The sequence below is a fragment of the Cladophialophora psammophila genome (genome assembly GCF_000585535.1).
Source record: "Cladophialophora psammophila CBS 110553 chromosome Unknown aczJe-supercont1.4, whole genome shotgun sequence".
Taxonomy (NCBI): domain Eukaryota; kingdom Fungi; phylum Ascomycota; class Eurotiomycetes; order Chaetothyriales; family Herpotrichiellaceae; genus Cladophialophora; species Cladophialophora psammophila.
This window is the reverse complement of record NW_006912925.1, coordinates 896,554-914,113: the sequence shown is the minus strand read 5'-3', so window position 1 is coordinate 914,113 and position 17,560 is coordinate 896,554. Positions and strand designations below refer to the sequence as shown.

The 17,560-nt window shown below is 52.5% G+C and overlaps 7 protein-coding genes across 7 annotated transcripts; 2 read left to right on the top strand and 5 right to left on the bottom strand.

Annotated features, from left to right (window-relative positions):
* Positions 1 to 162: 162 nt before the first annotated feature.
* On the bottom strand, positions 163 to 2,342 carry A1O5_03254 (uncharacterized protein; the record flags this gene model as incomplete). Its single annotated transcript, XM_007743866.1, has 3 exons — positions 163 to 2,033; positions 2,109 to 2,210; positions 2,297 to 2,342. The coding sequence occupies 3 exons, from the start codon at positions 2,340 to 2,342 to the stop codon at positions 163 to 165; spliced, it is 2,019 nt and encodes a 672-aa protein (XP_007742056.1).
* A 1,211-nt stretch (positions 2,343 to 3,553) lies between these two features.
* Positions 3,554 to 5,779, bottom strand: A1O5_03253 (uncharacterized protein; the record flags this gene model as incomplete). The annotated part of the gene is made up of 3 exons (XM_007743865.1): positions 3,554 to 4,360; positions 4,413 to 5,619; positions 5,673 to 5,779. 3 exons carry the CDS (start codon positions 5,777 to 5,779, stop codon positions 3,554 to 3,556), a joined length of 2,121 nt encoding a protein of 706 aa, XP_007742055.1.
* Positions 5,780 to 7,746: 1,967 nt separating this feature from the next.
* Positions 7,747 to 8,694, bottom strand: A1O5_03252 (uncharacterized protein; the record flags this gene model as incomplete). Its single annotated transcript, XM_007743864.1, has 1 exon — positions 7,747 to 8,694. One exon carries the CDS (start codon positions 8,692 to 8,694, stop codon positions 7,747 to 7,749), a length of 948 nt encoding a protein of 315 aa, XP_007742054.1.
* Positions 8,695 to 11,019: 2,325 nt separating this feature from the next.
* On the top strand, positions 11,020 to 11,677 carry A1O5_03251 (uncharacterized protein; the record flags this gene model as incomplete). The annotated part of the gene is made up of 2 exons (XM_007743863.1): positions 11,020 to 11,241; positions 11,300 to 11,677. 2 exons carry the CDS (start codon positions 11,020 to 11,022, stop codon positions 11,675 to 11,677), a joined length of 600 nt encoding a protein of 199 aa, XP_007742053.1.
* Positions 11,678 to 12,401: 724 nt separating this feature from the next.
* Positions 12,402 to 13,538, bottom strand: A1O5_03250 (uncharacterized protein; the record flags this gene model as incomplete). The annotated part of the gene is made up of 3 exons (XM_007743862.1): positions 12,402 to 12,705; positions 12,816 to 12,897; positions 13,073 to 13,538. The coding sequence occupies 3 exons, from the start codon at positions 13,536 to 13,538 to the stop codon at positions 12,402 to 12,404; spliced, it is 852 nt and encodes a 283-aa protein (XP_007742052.1).
* Positions 13,539 to 14,448: 910 nt separating this feature from the next.
* A1O5_03249 (uncharacterized protein) lies at positions 14,449 to 14,931 on the top strand (the record flags this gene model as incomplete). The annotated part of the gene is made up of 1 exon (XM_007743861.1): positions 14,449 to 14,931. One exon carries the CDS (start codon positions 14,449 to 14,451, stop codon positions 14,929 to 14,931), a length of 483 nt encoding a protein of 160 aa, XP_007742051.1.
* Positions 14,932 to 15,394: 463 nt separating this feature from the next.
* A1O5_03248 (cytochrome P450 oxidoreductase) lies at positions 15,395 to 16,997 on the bottom strand (the record flags this gene model as incomplete). The annotated part of the gene is made up of 2 exons (XM_007743860.1): positions 15,395 to 16,306; positions 16,356 to 16,997. The coding sequence occupies 2 exons, from the start codon at positions 16,995 to 16,997 to the stop codon at positions 15,395 to 15,397; spliced, it is 1,554 nt and encodes a 517-aa protein (XP_007742050.1).
* Positions 16,998 to 17,560: the final 563 nt, after the last annotated feature.

The following is a 17,560-nucleotide window of genomic DNA, read 5'->3' as shown; positions in this document are numbered from 1 at the left end:
CGCCGTTGACCCTCTCGTAAGCGTACATGTCCCAATCGACAAAATAGTTATTTCCCAGTGACTGACGCTTTGCCCATTTCTCCATCCATGCCAAACTGTCTGTTTTCGGAACAATGCAATTCGAAATTTCCAGAGCCCTCCAAAGTCGATTGCAGATGCCGATCAAAAGTCGTAAATCCCCCATTCCCTCAAGGGCGGCACCAACGGAATCTTCCCATCCCGAAACTTCCCTTCTTCGAATAGATACCTATAGCGCCCCATAACTTCATCTGTATACTCCTCTTTTGTTCCCTCACAATCCTCAATCTTATCCTCCTTGTTCAACGCCACTACATCCGGCGTGGCTCCCGCATCAGGAAACCAGATTTTTTCCATCCCTTGGCCATCAGGGCGTCGATAGCAGGGTGTGGAGTTGATGTACTCAACGCGTTGGCCGCGGTAGAAGGTGAGGCGACCGGAGACATCCTTTTGAGTGGGTTGGAGAGGGAGGGTCTGTGTGTAGTGCAGGGCGTGGGGAGGTCGGTTGGTGAGCGGATGTGGAATTTTCGAGGTATTTATGATGGGCTTCGCTACTGACGGACCTTGGGACGGGACAGCAGGTGGAGGTATGGTGGAGGGTGCGAAGGGGTTTGCCCGAGATTCTGGACGTGAAGGTGCAGGAGTGGTCGTTTCCATGTTCTCATCTTTGGTCTGGGCTTCGGCAGGTTTAGGAGCAAATGGATTCACTGAGGTAGTTTGGCCGAATCCAGATATCGAACCGGGCCCCAGACTAGTCTGTCCGAATGCGGGAGCAGTGGTCTGGCCAAATCCGGCTGAAGGAGATGCAGCTTGTCCGAATGGTGAGGTAGTAGATGTAGAAGCTTGGCCAAAGCCGGATACAGTCTGCGGTGACTGTCCGAATGTCGATGATGCTTGACCGAATGCGGGTTTGCCGAACGCTGAAGGCTGGCCGAAGGCAGACGCGGGCTGTGATGGTTGCCCAAACGCTGAAGAAGGCTGGCTTGGCTGACCGAATGTCGAAGAAGGCTGAGTGGCCTGTCCAAAAGTCGAGGGGGACTGGCTTGGTTGTCCGAAGGTGGACGTAGGCTGCGAAGGCTGTCCGAATGTTGAGCCGGGCTGAGAGGGTTGGCCAAATGGAGAGGAAGCCTGACCGAAGCCACTTGAGGCCGAGGCTGGCGCAAAAGGATTCTTCTGAGGAGTCGACCCAAAGCCCGATGAACCAAATGCCGGCTGACCAAATGCGGAGGATGGCTGAGACGGTTGGCCGAATGCAGAAGTTGTTGGCGGAGGTTGGCCAAACGTCGATGTTGGCTGGGAGGGTTGTCCGAAGGTAGACGTCGGTTGCGAGGCTTGGCCAAAAGCTGGCTGTCCGAACCCAGGGCTACCAAATGCCGGTTTTGCAAATGGGCTTGATGACGACCCAAACCCACCACCAGTTGAAGGCTGTCCGAACGGACTACTTGTTGAGCCTCCGCTGCCAAAGCCGCTCTGCCCAAACGCTGGTTTTCCGAAAGGAGAAGACCCGAAGGCAGAGGGTTGGGTAGGCTGTCCAAACGACGATGCAGCGGGTTTCGCGAACGGACTTGATGCTGAGCCCTGGCCAAAGCCGCCGCTGGTTCCTCCGCCAAATGGACTCGAACTACTAGACTGCGACTCAATTTCTTTGATAAACTGATCTCGGGATTTCGTTCCATCCATTTGCGTAAAGTCGTCTCTGTTGGGGCGCTTCTTCTCCGCCTCCAGCACAAATTTCTCGACATCACGCGCATTGCTGAGAATCTGGTTGATGCCTTGTTCTGCCTTGTTCCACAGTGCGATGGCTTCTTGGTCGGCTTCAGTTTCCTTGCCTTTGCTCGCAAGGTCATAGAACCTCACACGCACTTCTTCGGAGCTGAATTCATTCTCAACCAACAGCGAGGCCGGAGGGTTTTTCCCTGGCCCGTATGCGGAGAGAATCCATTTTGGTCGACCTTTCCCGGCTCCAAGATCGTGTGGGATATCGTCCGGGTTGAACTGCCAGGCATCCCTCCGGGCTAAGTGGTCAATGGTGTCAGTTGACTCTGCGGCTTACTGAGGCGGAAAATGGACGGAGGATATGTGCGTCTTACGGCTGCCACCGCTTCCACCAGCAAATCGATTGCCTGAGAGAGCGCCAAATCTGTTCTGACTTGCAAAACCACCTCCCCCGGGGTGCTCGTTCCGGCAACTGGCTGAGAAAATTTTGTCAGTCACATCTGGGAAGCGAGGAGGGCGGACAAGGATGTGGTTTAGAATGACGCTGTCGGAGAGAACGTACAACCAAATTTGCAGTTTCCCTGCAGGAAGTATTTGCAGATGACCATGGCGACAGGCTTTTAGCCCTCCGGGGGAGGCTCGGAGAGACTGGGTAGATAGTACAGATAAACTGCAGGATCTCGGCAATCGAGTGATCTTAGTCAATCATTTCATACTATGGTGCCGATCTCCCAGGCGTGATCAAAACTTGAAGCAATGATGACTTCTGGCTAAGTTTCTGGCAGAGTAGCGTCTCAAGCCGAGTGAAAGTTCTGTCAACACGGATTGATGGGCCTCTTGGAACGGAGTAGCTGTCCAGTGTATTGCGAAATAGGCTCACTCCATCGGCGAGATATTATGGTGCAGAAGAGGGGATAAATTGGTTGGTGGATATGACTAAAGGACTTCGCGTTGGTGAAGGGAAACCGGTCGTTGCATCTCCTTGAAGGTGATGCGCCCAGACGCGTCCGAAAAGAGCTTAGCGCAGCGCGAGTTGGTCGAATAGACACTTTTTGCAGTTTCAGCCTCAGCCTTGCATCAACTTGCAGTGTACGAGGTAGAACCAGGAGGGTTCAACCATTTGTCCACTGTGATTTTCTAGGGCTCACTCCGTCACAGACTAAATCACGGTCACGATGAGCACAAACAGACAATCCGAGCCAAAGAAGGTGCCCTCAGTCTGCCGGTTAGCAGCACAAAGGATCATTGCAGTTCTAAGTTTCTATTCATTCTACTTTCATCTCGCGTGCGATTTCTGTTGTCCAGCCACATGTGAGGAGAGACTATCTGCTCAGCTGAGAATCTTCTGTGGTCCCAGAAATTGGTGATATTCTGTTGACCAAGCAGGAAACGGCGTCATGGCCCAGTCTTAGGAATCAGCCTTAGCCACAAGTCTGTTGTCGGATTCCAGGATGGAAAATGATAACAGGTCTGGCCGGAGGACAGTGAGGTTCTGGGATATCCACACAGCCAGAAGGACCCGAGCACGGATATTAACGATCCAAATTCCTCGAAATGATGCAAGAGCTCACAACAAGCGATGGGAAAGATGCCCAAGTTTGAGCTTTTGCGCCTTCCTACTCAAGGAGACGATGCGTAGTAAGTGACCTTCGGTAGCCCTTGGCCCGGCGGCGAGCACGGCTCCAGCGTTGATTACTTAGGTGTGCACAGACTTTTTAAACGCTCGGGCAAGGACGATAAAGGATGCATCCCCGATCCTATCTCCAGGAACGTGCGTTCACCTATGCCTATCGAGATTGTACTGATTGACCCCTTCAGGCTAGAACAGGGATAGTAAGTCTTCGCTTGTCTTCTTGCCACCGACATTGTCAAGTTGCTGTTTAGGAGGCGGTGGCTGCGAAAGGTCCATCGAGGCAAAGCCATTCAAGATGTCACTGTCAGACATGCCCCCAAAAGCAGATGTAGACGACGGAACAGTCGAAGACCCTCCGTTGCCGAACACTCCAAGTAGATCGTCCATGTTGTTGGGAGCAGCAGGTTGCCCGACCGTCGGTGAAGCCACTCTTTGTGGAGTTCCTGCAAGCCCCTCCAGCCCAGAGAGACCGTCCGAGGGTTTCTCAGACGCCGACGCAGGTGCCGCACCATCGAAATCGATGTCGAGTAAGTTTTCGATGTTATTTTGTGCTTCAGGAGCCTTGCCTTGAACAGCGGCAGCCGCTGCGGCTGCGGCCAACGGGTTTTCGCGTGCATTCTGCATTTGTTCCTCGATTGCAGCTTGTTGTACCGCATCGGCTCCAAAGCGACCTTGGCCGACAAACTGCTCTGGCGGCTTGTGATATACCGAAGCTAGCGTCGAAAGCTCGCCAAGCAACCTTTCGAGGAGTGCAGGTGGCAGTGATTGAATCGTGGTGGTTATGGGTGGCTTTTCAGAAAGGATGATGTTCTTAGGGGCGTTTTGGTCGCTGGTGTTGGAGAGAAGTCGCCAGTACACATATGCTCGGTCGCGAATGTCAGGGTTGTCGCTTTCGGCCGTTGCAGCATTGAGAACCTTCTGGACCAGACCTTGGGCAGCTTGCGGTCGCTTCAAGAACAACTTAACCACGGCGGTGAGGATCTGAAGCTGGGTCTAGTTCATCGTCAGAAATCTGTATAGTGAGGGGATCTGGTTGAAGACCCACCTGTGTAAACTCTTCGGCGAAGCCATCCACAAACCCACCGAGTATGTCGCCGGCGTTGCTGATTTTTTCTGCATACTCGCCCACGATCCAAATCAGGGACCCCCGCGCATTTGGTTCATCCAGCTCATCGATACATTTGCATAACGTAGGGATGATGCCTTCATAGCCTGGGTATTTCCGGAAAATATCCTTGATCACGACAATCACCTCTTGTACCACGTAGTTGACCTTTGTGTTAATCAGGTCCAGTAGCGCATTTACGCAACGTTCGCTGGCACTTTCAATCTTGATAGCAACTTGCCCAATGGCCTTGACTGCTCGTCGCACAAAATCCATGTCCACTTCCAAGGCATATTCTTTGAGTTCGGCCAGCAATTGATCAACATTCGCCTCGCTTGCTATCCGCACCATTATTTCAAGCTTCTGGAACTTGACATAAGGCGGATCATTGTATTTGCAGAAGAAGACTCGTATTTCCTTGCTAAGGATATCGGGTTGCTTCTGCAGGAGAAGGTCAATGTTCCGAAGGGCAACATACTGTACTTCCGGCGCCGAAGACACCAGTGTGACCAGCGGAGGTGCCATCTTCTTCAAGTACGACTTTTGCGTTTCTGACGGAAGGTATTTCATATGCAGGAAAACAGCCTTGACCGCAGCGACAACCACGCTCGAGTTAACATGCTGAAATTGGGGTGCCACTCTTTCGCAGATGTGTTCTGCTTCTTTGACATCCTGCGCCTTGTACTCTGCCAGTGTACTCAGGATGGTGACACGACCCCACTCCGTACATTCATTCAGGGCCATGAGGAGCTTCTTCAACGTGTTGGGTGAGATCTGGAGGGCGTTCGTCTCGGGTGCTGATTCGTTTATTTCTGCGAGGGCTTGGACGGAGTTTGCCACCACCATTGGGTTCGGATCACCAATCATCTCCTGGAGCGTTTCCAGGAAGCCGTTTTCAAGACACATGGAAGGGTTGAGATCGAACAGTTTTGCGACGCAGATTGCAGCAGTCTTTCGAACATAGGGCGATTCATCTCGGAGTGTCTTTCGCAGAGGTTCTTCCATATAGTCAATCATTTTGTCAACTCTTATGCACCCCATTGTTCGGATTGCAAGGGCGCGGATGAGGGGATTGGGGTCTTCGGAATCTTGCACAAAGGTGTTGACGGCGAGAATGCAGAGGTCAGGGTGAGATTTTGCGTAGTTCCTACAGCCATCATTAGCATCACAAAGGATTCGGTCGAGTCCCAGCATACTGACATGAGGTACAAGTACACCAGTTTCTTCTGGTCGAGGTCAGAGGTCGCAATGTTTTTGAGGACATCGGGGAAGAGTGCAGAAACGTCTTTGCCCAGGGTCATGGCCATGATGGTCTTCTGAATGGCTTCCTTCCTATAAACAAGACGTGAGACTCTTGTACGGACCACAGCAATTCAACTCGGCTCACCGTTCGTAGGCATATTGGGATCTGAGGATTACTCGGTCAGCTCATCCATTTCGAACGGGATGTCAGAGCACATACACAAGGCCAGCTCGCAATTCAAACGTCTCCCCCTTTTTGGGAGGCGCAAAGGCATTCCTCACCCTGTTCATCGCCATCTTGCCGGGCTCGAATAGGACAAGGGATCCGCGGCGAACTATTGTGAAGGGCCTATGGAGGTCGAGGGGCTACCTTGCCATCTCAGAGGGCTGCTCGATCCATGAATCTGTAAAAGTGGGGGTCTTTAAGGCAGGCCTACAGGTGGTCCAGTGACAAAATATCGACACCTGACACAGTCAACGTCAAGTCAAGTTGTGCGAAGCCAGAATAGACAGCGTCAACAGATGACCTGGCGCATTCACGGAGTCCAGGTCAACCTGTACCGCCGACTGGGGTGCCAAGGCGAAGGTAGCTCAATCCCTTTTGGGATGACGGTGATGCCGCCCTATGCTGGGCCACCACCACCCCCCCCCCCCCAAAAACATCTGACGCCTATTCATACGTAGCCTACCCCTATCTACTCCGTACACGCCCTGTGGGCTACGTTTCTCCTGCTCGCCACGTTCCGCAGAGACGTTGCAGCTAGTTATAGAAAATGCACAGAAGCGGCTCGGCGGGTGATTTCTCGTTCGCATGGAGTTTAAGGGTTCGGTGTTCCATTTTCGCAAGAGCTGTTATCAAGTACTTGTCAACCCCGTTCCTGGCAGATGTATGTGTGTCGAAGACAAGTAAACCTGCTTGCGTCTTACCCAAGGTAGGGAAGACATTGGAGTTGGCGATATGACGTCGTTCATCACCGAGACTCCGATATGAGAGGATTCATTGATGTGCGCTCCGGTGAATAGATTCATATTTCCCGACTTAGCCCTGTATCAGGTTGAGTTCGTGACCGCCTGGGAGAAAGAGGGTCTTGGCAAATCAAGGGCTGCTAAACGTCCCACCTTGAACGCCATGTCACTTAGCCGGGCCATGTGGTCTATGTTTGTTCCAGAAATCCCATGCTCCCTCCCAGACAACCTTTCAACCATGGATCGTCGACTGTCATTCAGCTCGATGGTAAAATAAGCATTGTATACCAAGGAATTGCGCATTCATGTCGGCACGTCCGCATCAACCATGTCTGGCCAGGGGGTTCCGTTTATGTCGCCTGCTGGAAGCAACGGAAGCTGTGGACAAAAGTCCTCGAGAGATGTGGCAAATGCTGCATCGAAATCGGCGCCATTGGCGGCAAATTGATCATTCTCCGCACTGAGGACCGCTTGTGCGATACCGAGGCTGCCAGGTGGTGTGGTATTTGCATTTACAGGTCCGGGAGTGGGTGTCAGTTGACGGGTCCGAGCTGGCCTTCTGGTGCGTCTTTGTCGGACCTTGTGGGCAACACTGAATAAACGAAGTCCACTCTCGATGAGATATCCCAACTCCCAGCATTGCTCTGGGGTCAGGTGCGGTAACCTTCCCTCGCCCTCCAACATTTGCCATTGATCACTTGCCCAAGTTCGCAAATGCGGAAACACAGCTGATGGGAAAGTGACAGTTCCTTGGTGGACGCCACATGGTGGAGATTGCCCAGGATATGTTCTCACATGTATGAGTAGCCACCACGTGGCCCACGGGTTCTGTAGGTCTCCACGGTCCCTTGTCTCATACGCTTCAGCCATCTTCTTCAGATCCTCATACCCAATGTAAGTTCGTGTAGCTCGGTGGAGACCCGGCGTACAAATTGAGGGATTATCAAATCTGTAGACATAGTGATCTTGAGATGTCTGCTGATCTCTGAATTTTAAGCCACACCGGGAACAACCTGAGTGATCTCGCTTTAGATGTCTCCTGTAGGAAGCTCATTAGCACCACCCTTCAGGGACAGATGACCACAAACCAAAGATCGTTGAACAATAAGCCCGCCTTTGCGCAACCAGCAGCATTGCCTGCTGCGCCCGAAGGTACTCTGTCGAAAGGACAATCCCACCGAAGCTGTGCCTCTGAACCGCTTTTGACTCGTTTGGACGGCCCTCCTCCATCATCCCCGCCCTCGTCATTTTCATCCTTTTCAGGGTCGCCACCGTCACCAAGAGGCGTCTTACGTTCATCGCTGCCCGGCGAGCTCTTAGAGGGAATTGACAAATCCGCCGTCGTCCCATTTGAAGGCGCGCCGCCGCTGCTTTCACTGCTACTAGGACATTGCCGGAACACAAGCTCAATACGCAACAAACTGAAAGGGTCATCTGATGCAATTTTCTCAAGCGCATTCAGTGCGAAACGAGCATGGTCATATCCGAAACAAGCAGCAACTTCTTCTATGGTGTTCAGCTCGTTGACGCAGCCACCGTTGTCGATATCTTCAGGACCGACACCACCAGACAATTCCGCTCGATGTGCATATTCCCTCGTGGGCGTGGCATTATGGTGTGTCTCGAGACTTTGCCGCTTGGTAAGGCCTCTTGGTTTCGCAAGATCGTTGAGAAGTTGTCGTCTTCGAGCACTAGCAGCCAAATCAGCGGCCCCTTGATCACTTTGCGGCCTCAAGGGAGCAGGAGATCCGATTCGGATGAACTCGTTCCAAGGAGGAGAGTGCTGATGACTTAAGGGGAAAATAGGATTGCGGGCCTGGGTAATTGGAAGCTCTACGCTTGTAATTTTTTCGCGACCCTGAAGGTCCTTCGGAGTCAATTTAATCTCCCCATTTGCTGCCTCGTAGCGATGAGCAGCTTCCTGCGGAATGGAAGTTGGGGTGGCAGGATAGGCCGTGTCCTGCTTCCGGTCGCCATCGTCTGCTCGTGGCCAGTAACTCGTGCCTTGTTTCATGAATTGCCGACAAGAGCCAACGTCAACATCGAGAGCGTTTGCAAGAAATTGGAACAGTTCATCCGAAAGTTTACCTTGTTCATTTAAACCCCGGTGGACGATGTGCTGCTTCCAGCCAGCAATTGTGGCCGATGGTGTACTTTCCTGGACTTCCCTGTCATGGCCTCGTGGGAATATTTGCCGAGCGGTAGCGGGCAGCTCACTGGAGGTGTTCTCATCGATTCCGAGACAAAGAGCCAAAAACCGAAGCTTGTAGGCCTCGGATGAGGGTCTTCCTCAATCACCTTACGGACAACAGAGAATCTTGGTAGTAACTTGGGCTCCTATGATACGTCAGAAAACTGGTATGAGGAAACAGGGAGACTTTCGAGGCCCACAGAAGACTCTCGAGGACCAGGAGACTTCTCTGGATGACAAGATTGTGTCGAAGATGACGCAGTGGTTGACAAGGCCAAAGACGGCATTGAAGAGGGGGACGAGAATCCTGATGTTCCAGAACCAGAGGATAAAGAGACAAAACGGGTGGCGCCGTATGGCTCCGGGACCATGCGTTTTGCCGATTGACCTTGATGATGCTCTGGGAGCTCTTGTCGATGGCATGGAATATTCTGCAGCAATGCCCAAGGATCATGCCGACGAAAGTCCGAATGGCTGCATATCACATAGTTGCCATGTTCTTTTATAGGATAGTACCTCCTGCCACCCTTGGGTGACGGGAAATTTGGATAAACATCGGGAGCGGAGCGACCAGCTTCAGTTATTCCGATCTTGGATCCGATAGGTATCGATTGCGACTGCGAAAGGATGTCCTTCTCCAGTTCTCTTCCCGAGACCGCCGTCACTGGCAATGTTGGGAGCTGGTGTTTTGGGACATCTTGTGGGAGTCCTTCATGCAACCTCTCTTCGAGAGCCTCCCCTGGTAAGAACGGCGGCATCAAATTGCCATTGCCATTTCTATCCGTCATGCTGCGAGGCGTGTAGTCAGAAATTTGCACGGGAGACCCGCAGGAGCCTGGGAATGGGCCTTTTCTTGGGACCGCCGTATACAAGTGAGGATTTGGATGGAGATTGACTGGAGGCATGGTGAAAATCCCACGATCCCGTGCACGTAAACTTGTGGAAAAGTCCGAAAGAGTGCGGAAAGTTCAGAACAAAGTCGGATTGAACGCATGGGTTGGCCAAGTCACTCGTGTGGCAGGACATTAATTATTGAATAGGATCAAAATATAAGTGAACAACAAGGATGGCCGTGACAAAGCTTGACGGCCGACTACGCCGAGAGCAATGACGACGAGAAGGCAATTCAGAGAGGGAGCTCGCCATGTCTTCTTGACCCGATTCTGACGCAGCTACGCCAGGAGGGCGCAGAGGTGGTGTGCAGGTGCGCATCACGGCCTGCCTACCTCTCCCCGTATTTGGGACGCTGCGCAATTGCGTGAGGCTAGGATTGCGAGGAAAGACCAGCCCTCTCTAGACCCATGCATGATGTCTGGTGAGTTGGTGCCCAAAATATCAGGTTGGGCAAGTCAGCCTAGTGAGTAGTGCCCAGGTTAGCTCGGCCCCTGGCAGAGCTCTTCTGAAAACTGCAATTTGAAGCAAGCGGCCCTCGACCATGCTGTGCAGCAAAACTCTCGACCTTCCCAGCGTTGGCAGATAGGGTGTAAGGATAATGTTGGGGGATGGTGTAGGACGTGGATTCGGGTTTCCACAAATTAGTCAACGACAGTGGTCTGTAACAGACATACCAATGACTCGTGCTCGGTATGCTCGCCAATCGCGACGGTTCGTGGCACCGAGTCCGGGGATGATTCCCTGGCAAAACCTTGCCTACCCAGCACCGTAGATGGATTCAATGGGCGGGTCCAGGCACCCAGGTACCTACCCAGTACAAGTACCCCACATACCTAGTACCGGGGTAGCGAGCTGGATTCAAAAACAAGTGGCACGGTCCGTCACGGAATATGTACCCGGTACCTCAGGAGTGCTCAATACCGTCAAAGCGGCCGCTATATCGAAGGTAGGTAGTAATTGACAGTATCGGATGAATGACAGACGACCACTATTCCTGAAGATAACCAACATACCTTCCGATCTAACAGTGAATCAACTCTACTTTGTCAGGCCCTGCCACTTATTTTTGAAGTTCGGCTCGCTAGGTACCGAGTACTATGTATACCTGTCCATGCCAAGCGTCGAGTGTGTCTCTCCAACTGTTGCGGGACAGATGGTCGCACTGCCTCACGCCAGCGCAGCTGCGTGTCAACCTTCCCACCTCTGCCTGTCCTAATCACAAATGCTCTCCACCGAGTCAGAGCGGGTCATTATATGGGGCCTTCCACAGGCACCGAACCCACCTCGACGATTAAATGGCGCCTCCTTATCCATCGTACCGGGGCCTTCTACCTATACGAGGTATCTCTCCTTGCCACTGATCGTGGCCCCGATGTCGTGGAGAGACTTTTCCGGGGGTACCGGCGCGCCGAGTCTTTGCTGGCGATGTTCGTCCCATTCTTGATACCCACGTTATATATGGCTAAACTGGCTCCGGTAAGTTCTGCTGATTCTTAAGCCTTGTCGACTCTGCTTATACACCTATCCCCTCCAGGTGACTATTGAAACCCTCGCCAGCTTCCCCTGTCTGGTCAATGTCGACACCCAACCCTACTCACACCCGTTAACCACAGCACTCCCGCACCCAACCTATCTTCCAGCAACGCCGCTCTTCTTGCCTTCCTATGCCCGCTTTGCTGTCATCCCCGAGCCTCCTGACAACACCATCTCCCGCGACGCCATCCTGGTAAAAGTACGGCTCAGCAAGCTTGCCCTCCTAGTTTTCCTAACTCTTACTTTCGCCGCATCGGTCATTATCGGTGTCGTCGCCGGGGTCGTGCGACACAGTCTAGATTTAGGGTTCGGGGTTTTCGGTGCCATCGTTACTGTGGTGGGGCTTGTTGAGGGCTATGCAACGTGGAGATTGAGCTGACCTCCGGGACCAGAGAGCCAAGAGAGGAAATAGGAATAGGTAGAGGAGGACTCCTGGATATGATGCTCTTTGGTAGATGGATCAATATGGCTCGGGAATGTGCTCGCGAGTGAGGAGTCATATGCCAGACAAGTTTGACTAGAGCAGTTGAGTTGACATATCTCTATCTCGTTTCTGAATCTGCATTGCTCCCATTCCTGTTTGCCTGAAGTCTTATTTAGGAGAATCAGTCAAGATCTATTCTCGTTCAGTCATTATCAAAGTCTAACACTTGATATACTAGATAGTACGTTCGAAGATGTATTGTGACCCTGAAATACGCGTGACAAGCTGTACCAGCTCTCTTCTGCAAAGCGCGACGCAGAACTCTTATGTATCCGAGGCCTCGCGTCGTATATGGCTCCTCACCCGAAATGGCAGCGCATACTATACATAATACCATTTTCAAACATTCTGGCCCCCGTCGTATCCTCCTCTCTCATGGAAGTCTTCTGCTCAATGTTTTTCTACTTCTCAAACAGGTGCTGTTGGAACTCTTTTCAGGACGACTGGTATCAGAGAGACCTCTTATTATGCCGACCCCCGCCACCATTCTACTGTGACTGGGGATGGGAAAATACGTCTGAGATTTCCCTGGCTCCTCGAGTCCCCCGTTAGATGGCCTGGAAAAAAAAAGTTTCCCACTCTCTGAGAATTTACTCGCCCCCTTGCACAGTCTGTCCGACTATGTCTGTGCCACGCTGCCAGACGAGTCAGGAAGCGCCACCGGTCTCTCGGTAGGGATCGCCCTGCTTTCTAACTCGACCGGCGAATCGGTGTTTAGTGACGGCTTGGTATCCTTCTCTTTCACTGATCCATCAGTCAACAGAGCCTGGGTGTAAGGAGGAACTCGGACTTGTCGCTTTCGTCTTCCAATGAGAAACCCCAAAGCTCCAAATATGATGCTGGCGGCCAGCCCACCAACTATTGCACCGACTATTGCACCAGTGTGGCTTGAATGTTGCTCGGTGTTAGGCGGTGCAGCAGAGCTACCAGTTGATGGGGGAACTAGGCATGAGCATCGAGGTCATAGAGCTCAAACACTCGTCATGGTGGCCGAGGCAGAGGCTGCTGTGGACGGAGGCGTTGCAGAGCTTACCAGTGTCGTGGTGCTGTCTTGTGCCGGATCGCTGTTTGTGCCCACAAGGACCGCGAGGCCCAGCCATGAGGTAGGTGCGGAGCTAGGTAAAGGTTAGCAGTTATCTATTTTATCCGTGCTATTGGCTTATCGACCTTTATGCATAGACCCGTGGGTATCACTGAGATCAATGGGCGATGCCACCAACAGAGCACAATTCCTGGGGTAAGAATCAAGGTCTCGCAATCAGAAGGGTCATAGAGACGGCAAGGACGTACCATGGGCATCCTCGCCGGCGCTGCACATTGCGTACAAGCGCAAAACAGGTAATGTGGATGTAGAGGCTACAACAGGGGGGTGGCAAATAACTCCTTCGAACACATATGCATGGTCACTCTCTGCTGTCGCCACCTCTGTAGCGGACGTGGAATAAAAATGGTTGAAGAGCTGATCATTGTGCAAGCGATAGAAGGGTAGCGGGTCGGGCACCGGGGTCGTGAAGCAATATCCCATGATCTGTTCTAACACCCACCCGCTGTTGCCAGCGACCAGCGCGTCACTCTCTGATGAATTTGTGGCATAGAAATAGCGCCCATAGCCTGCAAGTTGAATGGATAAACGGAGCTGGGGGACAGTGTGGTTCTGGTAAGTTGGAAGTATATAACGCGTTGAATTGATGGCACTAAGGGAGTAGTTTCCGAAATCTCTCACAGCCAGACTCGCCTCTGTCGTGCTGGTGGTCATGAACCAGTCAAACTAAACCGAGACAAGGGAGGCAATGCAAAAGAAAAGCATTTCCAGCATTTCCAGCATCTCGGAGGCATCTCATAGTCGAGGAGCAATGAGATGTTCGCCAATGAAAAAGTGTTTCCGGGATGTTGATGTTCGAGATTGCGAGATTCTACAGGGAAGAAGCTCGTCTGCTTATCTGGAAGACTGCTTTACCTGCAAGGTGCACAATAACTCGGCGGAGCTGGGTTGGTGATTACCACACGGGCCTCGAACTCGTGGTGGTCGGATAGACGGAGAGCAGTAGGGTGGGTTGGAACCGGCATTTCAGCCTTATATACATAACATGTGGAAGTACCAAGGGAGAGTAGCTTCATTTGAAACTAGCATGCTTGCCTAGAGGGGTGCGGCTAAACCTTCGCCTCTGGGCTGGGTAGGGCGAACACGAGGATGAAACCAATGATCGAGGCGACATTGGTGAGGAGCAAAGGTATTAGCACCGGATTTATGGGACAGATTCTACATAATGGCTATTCAAACGCTGTCCAAGGCGCGGCGACAACTCGTTGCGGGTAAAAAGGAAATGAATCGAAGGTTGCCTTGTGAGTGACCGAGAGGGCGATGCAGCATATGGAGGACGATTTGGCCTCGAAAGATCCCTACTATTAAAAGCCATGCAGCCATCTCAATGTAGTTAACTTGATCGATTAAGCTTTAGGCGTACGCCAGGCAGACGTATCCGTAGTGCGGCATCGCTTCAGATGTACCATGTATATGTAGATATATAGGTAGCTTCTATATGCAGCTCAGTAGCATGTTAGACATAGAGCATCCTTCCCCCCTCCTTCTCTACCTCCTTGACACTGTGAAAAGCCTCATCTCCCCCCCAGTTCGCCCTCATAAAAGTTCAATTATCTCCCCCAGCATGTCCCTCACAACGCACGCCGTCAAGATAATCCCGTTCTTCACAACTCCGCACCTCTCCTCGCTTCTCGCCTTCTACAGAATCTACCTTCCAGACTTCACAATCTCAGCGCACCCAGCCGACTCTCCGGAGCCGACGTTCGCGTCCATCGCTGCAGGCCCGGGCGCCGCGGCAAACATCTATATCCTCCAGGACACGGCCCAACAACGCGCCCGGGGAAGCTGCATGCTCATGCTCGACTCGCTGGGCATTCTGGGGGAGTTTCACGCACGCCTTGGAGCAGCGGCCGCTCAGGGAGGCCTGCTGCGGCGGGGTGACGCGGTCGAGGACTGGATCGGAATGCCCAGTGCTGCGCCCGCCACCGACGGGCCACAGATCGCTGTTTTGGGACCGCTCGAGGACAAGCCCTGGGGATATCGCCAGTTCGACCTCGTGGATTTGCACGGCAATATGATTGTATTCTTTGCCTTCTTGGACGAGTGAGAGAGCGATCGGATACTAGTAGTAGGTAGAAGCGGGAGGTTTGTGCTTGGGGGTGAATCGAGAAAGTCAGACGGCGGGGATGGAAAGCTTCAATTCCATATTAGAATTTTATCCTTTGAAACCACCCCCGGGGCTTAATGTCAGCTTGCGAGAGATTCGATCGATTGCAGGTGTGGGCCTGTAGTAGAGAGCAAGTGGTAGGGAAATGGGAGGGAGATTGAATGCAAGATTGGCCAACGTTTAGGAATCAAGGAGTATACAACAGTGAATTAATTCAACCAGAACCGATTTCAATTGCTTTGCCCGCTTTCGTAGTATGGTCTCACCCTCAGTCAAAGCGGTGGCTGTTTAGTCTTCCACTGCTTGATCTGGCCCGAACGTCCTGTCTTAGTTGGCTCCCTCTGCAAATTCTTAGATGATGCCAAACTAATCCAATTTGAATCATCGAGGACAGTGCAAGGAATCATCTCTTCTTCAGGGTACAGATCACACCCTCCTGCTGCACGAACCAGTGGTTGCAGATGTGCCACTCCTTTTCCGGGTACGTCAATTCGACGTGATACTGCCTGAGCAGCTCAGGTATGACTTTGTGGATCTCGATCCACGAGATGTTACGACCGATACACTTGCGGCTCCCTGCCCCGAAATTCAGCTCCCAGATGCTGTCCATTTCCTTCAGCTGAGTCTCAGACGCAGTCAGCCACCGGTCTGGGTTGAATTCCTCCGGTTCCGGACCGAAGACGGCTGAGCGGTTGGTCACCCAAGGATTGATACCCACTATTGTTCCCGCAGGAATGTGGTAGCCCTGGACAGTGAGGCCCTCGGCTGGGACATGCCGCTCCATAAGCAGGCCGACCGAAGGGTGAAGACGCATGGATTCCTTGACAACAGCACCTAGATAAGGAAGGACAGTGGTGGCTTCCTTGAAGGTGATGGGTTGACTGAGCTTCCCCTGTTTGTCCACGTTGTCTATTTCGTTAACCAGACGGTCCATACATTCCGGATGGCGGCAGAGGAAATAGACGATGGCGCGAAGCGCGATGGCTGTCGTGTCTGAGCCGGCGAAGACATTGGTCGACAAGTGGACGACAATGTCGCGGGTGTTCATCTTGAGGGGATCTGAGGATTTGACATACGCCCAGCGGCTGAGCATGTCACGGCCTTCGACGTCGGCATTGATCAGCTCGCCGTCTCGTTTGATGCTTGCCCGCCCATTGATCGCCTTGAGGGTGAAGACGAGCACCTGGTTCCAGGTCTCCATGGCGGGCATGAGTCGGGTAAACAGTGGATTTCCCAGGAGAGCATGGTGCAGTTCGGGAACTTGACCACAGAGTGCTGCATACGCGAGCATGCCTTCGATTGCTTTCATCATTCCCTGGATCGACAATCAGCAGAGCTCCAAGATCACTTTTGATGACACTTACGTCGACATCTTTTCCCTGGTCGAGAAACCCAAGTTTGCTTGCGAAAGTGACCTCGCCAACGACATCAAAGGCAAAGTATTGCAGCCAGGCACCGAGATCCACGGGTTCTCTCTTGGAAGCAAATTCATTGAGGCGATCCATGAACAGGGTGACACAGGAATCAATCGCTGCCTCTGACTGTAACAGGTTCGGCATGCTGTAGGCGGCTCCGATTTTGCGCTTCTCAATACGATGGTACTCTGGGTCACGGGTCGAGAAGAGATTCATCTCAGGCCTTTTCTTCCATGAAATACATTGTATCGGATAAAAGGCGGTTTTTGTGAAGTTCTCCTTGATTCCATAGATGACTGGTATCAACGAAGGGTCGGAGATGGAGACATGGTTAGGTCCAATGCGGACCACGGGGCCGTACTTCTTGTGTAGATTGATGGCGGTGACGTGAGCGTGCCCTTTGTAGACATCGTACAGCCTCCAAAATTTGGTGTAGGCGGCGAGTGGGGGTCCGGGAATGTTTCTGAGCCCAGCCCTGAGCCTGTTGTAGGCCAGCGAGATCACCAACAGACCCAGGACACAGATGAGCGGGTAGGTAACAACGACATGCTTGGTGGAAGAAATGAGATCTGCGAGAGTAAGAGTAGCCATGTTGCGCAGGCGGAGTGTTCGCTCCTAGGGAAAGAGGGACAGAAATGAAGACGCTGGTCCCAATTTTTGCTCATAAGGCTCCATCCTTTTTGTATGGTATCTCGCTTTCTTACTCTCGAGACGCCCCGGATAATGCACGGCTGACAACACGCAACAGGACCGAGAACTCCATGTGTAAAGGTTGTCCGTCCATCAAATCCCAACGTGGTGATTGGCCATTGATGGAAGCTATCCTCCAAGGTTTGCAGCTTCGTGCTGGAACTTGATCAGAGGCAGCCCCTCATTGAACCAGCGATCACTAGGCCCTGGGGCAGGCGAGACCAGGAGAGCCCCTGCTTGGATGAACTATTATTGCGGGTCTGAAAAGGTGTAAACAGTAGACTCGTAGGGTTGAGGTCTCTTGAGGCAAGCACAGAGGGAAATGACCTCCGACGAATGTGGTAGAGACACCAGGGGGGCCAAGCCAGCGCCTCCCGCTTGCCCGAGCCACCAGCAGCCATTGTGCGAAAGGCACGCTCCACTTCGCGTGTCACGATACGCCTCTTGGCACTTAGTTGTCCTCC